This window comes from Oreochromis niloticus, linkage group LG16, assembly GCF_001858045.2.
Source record: "Oreochromis niloticus isolate F11D_XX linkage group LG16, O_niloticus_UMD_NMBU, whole genome shotgun sequence".
Taxonomy (NCBI): domain Eukaryota; kingdom Metazoa; phylum Chordata; class Actinopteri; order Cichliformes; family Cichlidae; genus Oreochromis; species Oreochromis niloticus.
Window position 1 is genome coordinate 26,691,183 of NC_031987.2, and position 11,666 is coordinate 26,702,848.

Below are 11,666 nucleotides of genomic sequence, written 5' to 3' on the forward strand. Positions count from 1 at the left end.
AGAGCTGCATTGCACTGTGGGTGGTTCTGCGTGTATTTAAAAAGCCATCTGCAATTACTGATTCAGAATAACTTGGAACCTTTTTTTTTTTGGCTACTGTTACATTTCTCTGGGAACCACAACAAAAATCCAATGTGCCTCTAATGCACTGTGATGGAGGCAGAAATCTCAGACACTGTGAAACCAACAAATCTGTGCATGGCTAGTTATCACCAGAGATATGACAAAAAAAGAAGTTTTTATTTAAATACTTAAGCAGAAAATGTTTTTTCTTTTTTTGCTGATACTGCTTTGCTGATGAGGTGCTTAAAGGCAGTTACTGCAAGCATTATGTTTTAACTTAAAGGTAATCTCGAGCCTGGTGTTACGGTGCCACCTGAGTCCAACAAAAATATCAAGCATTCAGGATTATAATGCTCAAATGTAACATTGTGTCCAAAAAAACAAAAAACAAAAAAACCCCACAGGAGAAAATCATTACTCCTGTAATGCCATGTAGCTGTCACATATGAAAAGTACTTTAGTTTACAATCCTCTATATAAATAATAACCACCAAGCGTATTTACCAAACTACACAGACCCCAATCTGGATTTTTTAAAATAAAAGTAAAAACTCCAACACATATTTAGGCTACAATGCAGTGTTACATTATCAAAGCTTATTTCATCCCAAAACACTGTTGCTACTACAGATTGTGCTATCTGCTCTTTTTATTTTTTGCTTAAGTGTCCCGTATCTTATGTCAAAAGAACTTCTTTTGTAAGTGTTTTCTTTTTAAAACATCCCATTTAAGACACACGGACTGTGTTTGTAAGAGGTGGGGTACACACTAGGAGCTTAAAGGAGCAGGAATGCTTTAATCTTGATGCTTAAAGTATAATTTAAATGAAGCTAACAATGCTATAAACATCCAACAGATTAAAGAAACAAAAGGCAGAAAAATGATGAATGTGCGCAGGAAAAAAACAAAAACGGGACTTGTCTAGTCACAGGAATTAGTGTATGAACCACCTGGACATCAAACAATGAAGAAATCAAAGGATACGGCTCACAGTCATCAGTTGGAAAGCCGGGAAACTTTTAAAGCTTTTAGAGTAAACATAAACTAAGCTGAGGCAGACATCACAACCACAAGCAAGCAAACAACGGCTGAGGGGAATAAAATGGACAGGAAAACCCAAGCATGCAAGCATGGAATGAAAGGTTTATTGAACTAAATCAGGAATGTAATCAAACTTTTAAATAAAATAAATGACAGAACACAAACATCTGGACCACAGTTTGCAGCAACGAACACTGTACCTGCAAAACCTACAGACACCAATTTTCAGTATTAGACTTCACATCGTTCTTTCTAAAGCAAAGCGTCTTAAAAGAAACCAAAATACGAGTCATGGGGAGGCAACAAATCTACTCTACTTTTTTTTTTAGTGTCTTTTAAAAAGAGGGGAAGGGAAGCGGAGAGAGGTATGAATTATATCACTGTATAATTCGAATCAAGCTTTAAGTGATGGAGCTCTGCTCACTGCTCAGACAGCAGCTCAACTGTACCCAAGTCAAAATACAGATCCTTCACAGCTGCAAGCTCTCTGACTAAACAAAAGTAGCTCTGTAAGTTTGTTCATGAATAATATAAAAGAGAAAAAAACAAAACAAAAAGATAACACCAGTTCTTTGTGTCCAACCAAAACAACGGCTGTATTAAAGAAAGTTGCTTGATAATTGGACCGTCTGCCAGGTCAGTTCTGGCAGTTTAAACCTGGTCGGGCTTCGTGTTTCCAATAAGCGGGCGTAATTTTGTTCCTCGTTTATTTGATGTTTTGGTTTCTTTTTCATTTTTCCCCCCTCGTTTCAATCTTGCTGAATGCCACTGGGCTCACTCCACTTTGCCGTAGTCCTCTATGTGACCCAGCACCTTCTTCCTCTGCCGGATCATGTGGAAGTAGAGCTGGGGAAAGACTGGGAGAGGCAGGGGGAAAGAACAAATTAATACATTCTCTAATAAATGCTGATCAGTGCACCAACTCCTATTCAAGTTACAGTTAAGTCAAAGTGCAGATGTTGAGTTTGAGTGCTTAAGAGAACACGTTCACCACTGAGAAATTACACACAGACCACTAAACAACAAAAAAAATATGGACCCAACTTTCTATCTACACATTTCCTACAATACCACAAAAAGGGGAAAATTATAACCAGTTGCAATAGATTCCACATGCATATCTAATAATGTGACCACTGAGTGCATAATATTGTAATTATGTCTTTGATATGCGCGTTTATTTTTTCTTTTAAAAACCCCACTAATTATGTAATAGCTTATGTCATTATGGGTCTGTGTCCACAGGCAGCTGAAAGCAGCCATGACCTCATTTTCAGCACCCTTCTCTCAGCACTTATTGTTGCTAGGTTACAAAAAACATTTTCTTCAGATAGAGATCGTAAATAACTGGGCTGTCAGAGACAACTAGGACCAAAATCCCTCTCACTGTTGTTGACAAGGTTGATAACATAAGTCCATCACTTCTCACTCATCAACATCCTATTTGGTAGCTGCAGCCCCTAAACCTTCAACTTAAACATGGGAACATCAGATTTATTACAACAAAGCAATATCCAACCAAACACACATTTCCTCACTTTTCGTGCTATGTTTAGTTCTTTTCTCAGTTTTACAGGCTCTCTGTTGTGAAATGTGTAAATATTAGGGGTGGCCACAAACAAGCAGCACTCAGCTCATAGCAGTCACCAACCAACAGTAGTGAATCCTTAAGTGCAATTAGCATACATAAGCAGATGTCTAGTGTTTCAAGGGCAAAAGAAAAGGGAAGACTTTTTTTTTAATTTCTTTTTTAATTTAGCACTTTAGTACTTTATCTCCTAACTGAAAAAATAAAAGCCTCTAAATGAAGTTATGAGAGCTACAAATGCTTTTTTTGCAACATGCAAAAAGCCATCTGAAGATGTGACTGAGAATCCTCCCACAGGGAGCTCTGCATGTTTGATTAGGAGTCTGCAAATATATTTCAAAACTAAATGACTAAAAATGTCATTTATTGATCGGTTTCTGATGCAAAAATAACCTGCAAATGAACAATGGGCTATTTTGCCCCGAACCCTCATGCAGGGCTTTGACTTACGGGGAATGTAGGAAATCATGATGAGGATGAGGAAGGTGTAGTAGTCGAAAGAGAAGTTGTACTTGTTGGGTAAGGTGACAGAGTACAGGCCTGTCTTCTGCACGTATGGCAGCGCTGCATAGATAGTCAGCAGTTCCCCAGTCACTCCCATGGGATACAACACGATGAAGAAGGTGTACCTACAGCACAGAGGTTTATTAATGAGAGGGGAAGGGAAAGACACAATTAGCCTTATCACTTTATCGTTTATTTGCTGTTTTAGTAACAGGAAGCAGTATGGTAGTAAATCATTGCCTAAAACACTAAGTAAGAGGTTATAGAAAACATTAAGAGTAATAATGCAAAGCAGCATTTAGAGCATTAAATCTGAAATCACGCAGAAATCACTGACATGATTTAAAGCTTAAACTCTTAAATATATACTGCGACACAAACATAAAGCAACAGCAGGTGCAAAAAAAAAAGATCCTAAATCATTGAAGTGTTAAGCAATCACACCTTTTAAACAGAAAGAAGCAAAAGTTTGCAATTAAATATGACACGTGCACACGATGAAGATGTCGTCTTCTACAGAGAGAAAACTCTTCATCTGTCTCTTCTATAACTTGCACTCCAAACCCAGTGACTCTCTTCCATGATCCTACAATGAATTTTCCACAAATGCACAACCAATTTCTGTCTCTCAGGGCTCACGTCAAACTCAGAGTTGAACACCAATATAGCAATGGTCCCATTTGCTTCCTAGCAACAAAGACCTCGGGGAGGGAGGCTCTTAACAACTGTTGCCTTGGTTGTAGATGCAGATGGAGAGAGGCTTGTGTTTAATTGTTGAAGCACCAGCTTTTCTGCATGTTTGATGACATCGACGAAAAAACTTGGCAGTGTTTGACGTAATGTGATGAACAGTGACTCCTTACTGCTTTAGCATCCTCTTTCACGTAATACGACCTTAAGATTTTCATCCATAAAGGATTGAATTAGGTTTGAAAAGAGGTCAAGTAAACAAAACCATTAATCAATTATTTTCCTTTCATTACATTAATTAGATTTCTTATTTTGTTTGGAAAACAGGCTGAGAACTAACAGTGGAACACCCAAGGAGAGTATTTTTATTACATTTTTTATGTAATTATTAGCAGATTGAAATTTGTCCTGACTGACAGCATTATTAGCAGCTTAGTGGCTTTGTTCTCGAAGGACCTGACTCCAGTCAGCCGTTTCTGTTTATCTTTGCATCGATCAACTAATAGGTAAAAAGTTGAGGCACAGTTTGCATGGCAGCATTTCATTAATTAAACTGTAATGCAACTCAATAAATTTTAATTTGCATATTATCACTTTGATAATATGCAAAAAAAAGCATGAATAAACATAAGCAAACAAAGAGAAATAAGTTAGATAAAATATGCAAAGCAAAACATAAATAAATATATTTAAAAATCATTTAATTCTTAAGATGATGATGAAAATATATTTAAAAAAAACAGGAAGCAGATTAAATATTAAGAACTTAAAGAAATTATTAATGCCTTTTGTATTACTTTAGTTCAGGTTGTTGTTTATTATTTCATCTTTTATTCTTACTTTTAGTACTTTCAGTCCTTCATTGGATGAAAATACACTAATAATTTCTTACCTAGCCCATTTGATGAGGTATGGCAGGTGATTGAGCAGGCTGAAGGTGTAGAAGGAGTAGCGGATGATCTCTGTGACAGTCCAGGCTGTGACAAACAGCAGCACACTGTCCTCACTTTGAACCTGCGCACACACACACACACACACACACACACACACAGAGAAAAAAAGGATGATGGAGGGAGAACAGGGGAACAGACGGCCTTGCATCATGTTACAGTAGTTACTCTGCTGTAGGCCAAACTTGACTTTCCCCCCCTCACAGAACCATGCTGTTTGTGTCAGATGCTCAGAGATCAGATCACACTGCAGGCCAACATTCAATATCCTTAAATATTAGGTTAAAAACAACGTACATTTTATGTTAAAGAGACAAGCGCACTATGCATTATTAATTCACTCTTCTAAATACACCCTAGAAATGCATTCATGTAAAAGGGAAGAGAGAACAGTTTGAGAAAAATGTCAGTGCAGCATCATTCAGACAAACAGGAAATAAAACACATCAGAGATTAGACAGATGCTGTCGATTCATTCCTGCAACCTTACAGTAAAACTGTTTAATGTTACTTACTCGTTTACTCCTCTTCAAGCTACAAACAGGGCAAACAGTAGATCAGCTGGTCACTTTTGAACTTAAGTGAATGAAACGACGTAGAAAGACGGTGTAATTCAAGTTCAGTTTACACAAGTAGCAAAAGGAAAGAAACTCGCTGTACCTCTCTGACGCTGTGCGTGACGGCCCATGTGAGGAAGACCCGGGACATGACCTGGAATCCAGTCAGGACCACAGAGGATGGTACGATTCCTGGGAGATGAGGCAAAACACAAACACTAAACATAGAAACATGCAAGACTACTGGTTTTAGTAGAGCTGACTGAAACTGTCCTCTCCTTGGAAAATCCTTTCAGGTATACAGAAAATGTATTACATAGTCGCTTTCAGAACAATAATTGTAAAGTGTGGAACATTTCTGCAATGCACCAGCTGCCGTCCATCAGCTATAGACAGGTTAACCTTGAAAGCCTGCAGACGCTCTGCATGTACACTGTGTTAACTCACACTTCACGTGTTTTAGCTGCTTCTCTGTACGGGTCAAATGCATCGCAGTCACTGAGAGCTCTGTTTGCCCAGTGACAATTCCAGTAAAGTTTGATGAAAAAAAAGAAAGAAAATAGATTAATATGTCCTAAGTGATGACAAAAAAAGAAGAAAAAATGACAAAGGAAGAATGTTTGTTTCAATAGTTAATTCAGTTTAATTCTGAATATTAAATGTGTTACACCTGTCCTGATGTATACTTTTGTTTTGTTTTTTTACTAGCAGTATGTAGCATTTAATGGCTTAAACTGCTATAGAAGGAAATATTAAGCACTTTTATTATATTTTTGTATACTTTTATTTTTGAAAAAACAACTTAGTTACAAATGTGTAACAAAAACAAAGGTTCATACCAAACAATGAACCATTTTAGTAACATCTGTGCTCCTTTAAATCAATATTTGGCCCTGCAATCATAGATCAGAACACAACTATATTTGAACCCACATTCATTTTGGCCTCAGCTACACATCTGCAAAGCTTTGTGGCGGTACCTTGCACAGTTATGACTTTACCACACTAACAAAATGTGTCCACAGAGTGACAGACAGACATGTAAACACTTGCCACAATCTCTAACCACCTTTGTGGGAGTTCCTAGGAACCTCAAGGGTCATATGTTGTTATGGTGGGACTAAGCTTCCATTCACATTCTAAGTTTAAATTTAGCTTTTCACTGAAATTTAAAATTGCTAATAATAATAATCATAATAATGTAATTTTTAAAGTAGATACATTTGAGAAAGATGCTGATGAGAGACATTGTGAGTAACATTTCCACATATAGGACAGTCATAAATGATGGTGCAGAGTGTGTGTGTGTGTGTGTGTGTGTGTGTGTGTGTGTGTGTGTGTGAGTGGACAGCAGCCTCGGGTAGCCTGTTTACAGTATGAAAGGTCAGTTAGCTTTAGCTTCAAATCCCAGATAACAGAGAGAACGGTTTGTGCATTACAACCGTGGCCAACCTGGCCACAGCCACTCTCCTCATCACATTAACGCCCCGTGAGCAAACAGCTTCTCTACCCTCTTTTTTTGTACACACTTCAGATGTGAAAAGGTTTTGTTTGTCTGTACATATTTACATCTGACTTACATCTACAAATGTGATTTCACGACTCATAATTATGTCTTCTGTCAAAACTGTAAACTGAGATATCAAGCTTTGTTATCCGATTTGTCAATATGAGATCTGCAAACATATGTTGGCCAGTAAAAAAAATGACTTTATAATAACTGACGTGTTTGAGGCTCGAACAACAGGTTGCAACTGGGTTCCAGTAAAGATGAGTTAACTTGGTTGTGAAGGTCAAAGATTTCACAAATTAAACTACATTTTTCAAACCTCTGGAATGAATAGCACTGGTTTAGAAAAGAAACAAGCTATCTACAAATTTAAAACCACCCAAATGTGTCATTAACTAAACAGCCATCAACGTTACTTTATATTCCGTTTGGAATGTAAACAACAAACATCTGATACTCGATTTTTCCAGTATCTTTAACATATTTCACACCCTGTAGCAGAGGTAACTGAAGGTCATACTGAGAAAAAGTGAAGTAAATTTGAGTCACCAGAAGAGTTTTAATGCTCGGTGTATCTTGTCTATCTGGAACTGGTCTAATGGGAAGCACACCGAACAGTCTCCCAGAGGATGTTCCCTCTTTTGGTGACAAAATCAGAGAGCTGCCTAAAATACTCACACCATATTAAACACTGAATACACATATCTATGAGCCATGTGTTTAAGGCGTGATCAAATTTATAAAAATAAATAAATCAATGTACTCCATTTCTGACACTGGTGCCTAGCTTACAATAGCTTATGTCTGTCAACATAAATGTCTCAATAAACTAAAATACTTCCATTAAATGCACAAAACATATCCCCACTTTAAATGCCAAACATGCTGTTTATTTGCTTCTGTATTTATAACTGTGTTTCAGTGGGCAGCGTGTGGCTCAGTGGTAAGGACTAACGCCTGGGAGGTTCTTCTGTGTGCAGACAGTGTTCTCTCCCTGTGCTTGTGTGGGTTTTCTCCAGGAACTCGGGCTTTTCCCACCATCAAAAAAACACATTAGGTTAACACTGCCTCACAAACAAAGGTCCTTCAAGAATTTCCCTTCCTTGTTAAAAAAAAAAAAAGAAGAAGCTTAATCAAATTAAACAGCTGTTTTTAAGCATTTCTGCACATTACCCTTTGAAGATATATAAAACTTTAGTCCTGGGTACCTGGTGAGGAAGCTTTACCTAAAAGGATGACTCAATGCATGGATCTAAATCTAATCTGTGCTGCACTGGTGACACGAAGCAGTGTAAGTGAGAGAGGGTGCAGTCTGAGGAGAAACTCACCTACAGCACAGTGCAGTATCTGTAAAAGAGAAAAAAGATCATAGAAAATGACTCAATCTGTTTCTGGAATCAAGTACACGGACACATTTTTAACTCTAGCTATTGTTTGTCCAGTTTATACTCAGAAGACTTCCTATAAAAATGTTCCAAATACCTACCCCGTTAATACATTATAATACATTATGTATACTATTGAAACAATATGCTCAGAGTAACTAAACTAAGACAAAATCATTGGCCCTATTTTTGATCGCCTAGCTAGGCTGAGATCAGTCAGTGCATGTGTCATTTGATGAACGGAATATATTGACTTTAAGTATACAGTGCGTATGGACAGCATCACTACAACACCTCTAACACTCACTACACACATCTGGGTCAGTATGTGTGTTAGCATGACTACTCTAAACACATGTAAGGCTAAAAGAATGTCTACATACATTTTTTAACCTAGTGTTGAAAAACATTAGAAAATGACATTCATTTGTAGTTTGCACCAAACTATATTTTTAGGATTTTAAAATACTTAAAATGGAAACTAAAATCCTAAAGTCATTAACTGTGTGGCTTCAACATGGTGCAGAGAGGCATGTTAAGTTATCAGTTATCAGGACATACCAAACACTGAAGAGAATGAAAGACACTGTTAGACACTGTCCATTATTAGTTTGCCCTATATGTTTCAAAAGGCTATTGCTGGATTAATAAAATTATTTTTTCTCATTACTAGTCTCTACATACAAAACTGATAGCGTGTGCTGATATGAGCAATAGTAGTGACCTCTGAAATAATACCACATATTCAACAGACCATACACCTGCTGCATGCTCAGTTTTTATCAGTTATGCCACACCTTTAGTGGTTATCTCACCTCGAGAACAGCTCCAGTCTGAAAGAACTTCAGAGGTTTCTCTATGGAGTAATACAGCCCATGGTAGCTTCCTCTGGCCAGGTAAGCTCGGACCAAACCCACAGCTATCACCAGCCACCTGAACAGTAGGGGAAAATGCAATGCGGTCACTTCACAAATGAAAAACAAGGCCTACCAGATGATATTGCTGTAGAAATAAACATCTATGATGTGTCTGTAGTTTTTGTGGCATACATTCAAAAGCAGCCATTAAAACAGCTGCGACTTTTGCATCTTTTGGCAAACATGCGCACACAGACAAACACAACACACAGGTAACAAGTTAAAGAAAAAAATTATTTAAGAGGTCTTATTACTGGGTGTAGTGGGTGCTTAGTTGTGGTGCTGGACCACCTTGTGCTACCATTCGTTGTATATATTTTTCCTCATTTCAAGGAAATGAGGAGCTGGAAATGTCAGACACGAACTAAATAAAAATAATGTAGTTAAGATTAATTCAGAGAAAGTTTCATTTCACACTCTGGTTTTAATGACTCTTAATCTCCGTCTTGGCTGCATTTGATATCAACTCTGGGGCCAGTTAGGCAGAAACTGAGCAGGTCTGCTTAGCGGCTGTGGCTGAATATGCAAAACCGTGCCTACGAAAAAACACCCTAAGTGCTCAGCACAAAGCAAGCACTGTACAGGCCGTCAATACTGAGGAGGGTAAATGTGGCCTAACTGGTTCGAACAGTCAGCAAACAAGTCACCATTCAATTGTGCAACAGTCTGAAAATCAGAGCAATAAAATCTGCAAATGGATTACTCTGTACACGGTTCAAGATAACTACCATTTGAAAAGCTAAGAACATATGTTTGCATTATTGAAAAAAAAACAACAACCTCCATCACAATCGTATTCTTTCTCCAAACATACACTTAAAAAACAACAACAAAAAACCCCTCATTTGTAGGTTTTTAAAAAAAAAAATCTCATTTAAATCACTGAATTGTCTTTTCACTCTTTAAAAAGACTGCTTTATTTTAATATTATAAACTATCACATGTGTTTTTGGTAACATCGGGCTTACGATAATCTTTCTTTCATTTTCATAATTCTCTCTCATTCATTTGAGCGGGTGCTAAATAAACAAAAATCAATCTCAGTAATCCAACAAAACAACATGTTCAATGCGTGAATCCGCACTTTCTGACATAAAACAACTAAAGAAAACTGCACACAATGAATATCTGTCATAATAATATCCCTGTACTGTATGGAGTAGCGTCCCGTCAGTCACAATTAATGTCCACGCCAGGTGGCTGTCTGTTGCTCCTCTAATGTTAATCTTTGTAAGCCGTTGGATGCCGGGGGAACAACATTCAAAGTTGTGCTTCTCCATAGCGCGCTTAGGCATGTTTCTGACATTAATAACTGCAAAAAACTGGAAGAATATTAACGCTGTAACACTACAATGGGGAACTCCTTCGCCCATTATTTAGCACAGCCCATCAGCACCACCAGAGACATTTCTATCATCCACCACCCAGCAGCATTAGCACGAGGAAACACGCTACGTACCCCGCTGTCATAACAACGTTGTAAATGACGAGATATGCCGTGGCCAGGGCACCGGGTCCCTTCTTTCTCTTCGCAGCCACATCGCCGTGGGCCGCCTTGCTGGTCCCCGAAGCAGCTGCCGACATAACTGCAACTATCAACGGTCTCCGCTCCTGAACGACGGCGGCTGTCAGGGAAGGAACATGGGCCACACCAGGAAGTGTCGTACTGAAACGGGATGGTTAGCTCCACCTCACTTCCGTCTTCGTTTTGAGAAGCGTAGTTTAAAAATAAATAAATAAAAACAATTAAATAAATATTCATTTTTAAAACATAAAAAACATATTTATTTATTCCTTTATTTAAGTTTTTTATTTTAAAATATTTTTATTTGCCTTATTTAACTAATTAACTTATTTAAATAATTTAACTAATAATTTACTGCCCGCAGAGTGTGCAGGATGACTGCGTTAGCGTCAGGTCCTGTGATTGCAGGTGGCGGTTTGTGCCACCCTGTTTCAGGGGCCCGGTTTGGGTTTCTTCACATTGCCTTATTTGTTTTCTAAATAATGAATAATTTTCTGTGGCAAATAAGTGGCACAGAATATTTGATCTGACTTGGAATTGCTAATCAGTAATGATAGTATCGTTATGGAGGACCCAATGTTTACAATATTTATTTATTTATTGCTTCTGAATGTATTCAACCTTTAATAAATCCCCAGTTTATTGTTCTCCTTGTGATTTGATTTCATCTTATTTATTTATTTTTATTTACTTTATTTATTTATTTATTTTTTACTTGAGTACTTATTCTTATATGCATTTATTTATTGATTGTTTTATGCGTTTATTTCTTTGTACATAATTTCCACAGCTTCTTTGTATATGTACAAGGACAGTAAAGGCCTATTCTATACTGTTACTTATTTTCAAGTACACTGAACGTTTGACCAGCAGTCAGAAACCTAACTATCGAGTTGGGCCAGCTTTTAAGAACTGGGGAAACTAGTTTGCTTTAAA

General features: G+C 37.5%; 1 protein-coding gene and 1 long non-coding RNA gene across 2 annotated transcripts; both read right to left on the reverse strand.

Annotated features, from left to right (window-relative positions):
* Positions 1–1,183: 1,183 nt before the first annotated feature.
* Positions 1,184–10,881, reverse strand: hacd2 (3-hydroxyacyl-CoA dehydratase 2). Its single transcript, XM_003454898.5, has 7 exons — positions 10,665–10,881; positions 9,104–9,221; positions 8,232–8,250; positions 5,497–5,585; positions 4,779–4,900; positions 3,143–3,321; positions 1,184–1,961 (listed from the first exon to the last, which is right to left on the reverse strand). Exons 1-7 carry the CDS (start codon positions 10,787–10,789, stop codon positions 1,879–1,881), a joined length of 735 nt encoding a protein of 244 aa, XP_003454946.1. The 5' UTR covers positions 10,790–10,881; the 3' UTR covers positions 1,184–1,878.
* Positions 6,649–8,225, reverse strand: LOC112844148 (uncharacterized). Its single transcript, XR_003216787.1, has 2 exons — positions 8,112–8,225; positions 6,649–8,005 (listed from the first exon to the last, which is right to left on the reverse strand). It is a non-coding gene; the product is annotated as an uncharacterized LOC112844148 (long non-coding RNA).
* Positions 10,882–11,666: the final 785 nt, after the last annotated feature.

Coding starts and splice junctions, on each gene's coding strand:
- hacd2 (XM_003454898.5), bottom strand. CDS start 10,789: ATGTCGGCAGCTGCTTCGGGGACCAGCAAGGCGGCCCACGGCGATGTG. Junction 9,222..10,664: donor AACGTTGTTATGACAGCGGG/GTACGTAGCGTG, acceptor CCTACTGTTCAG/GTGGCTGGTGATAGCTGTGG. Junction 3,322..4,778: donor TACCTCATCAAATGGGCTAG/GTAAGAAATTAT, acceptor TCTGTGCTGTAG/GTACACCTTCTTCATCGTGT.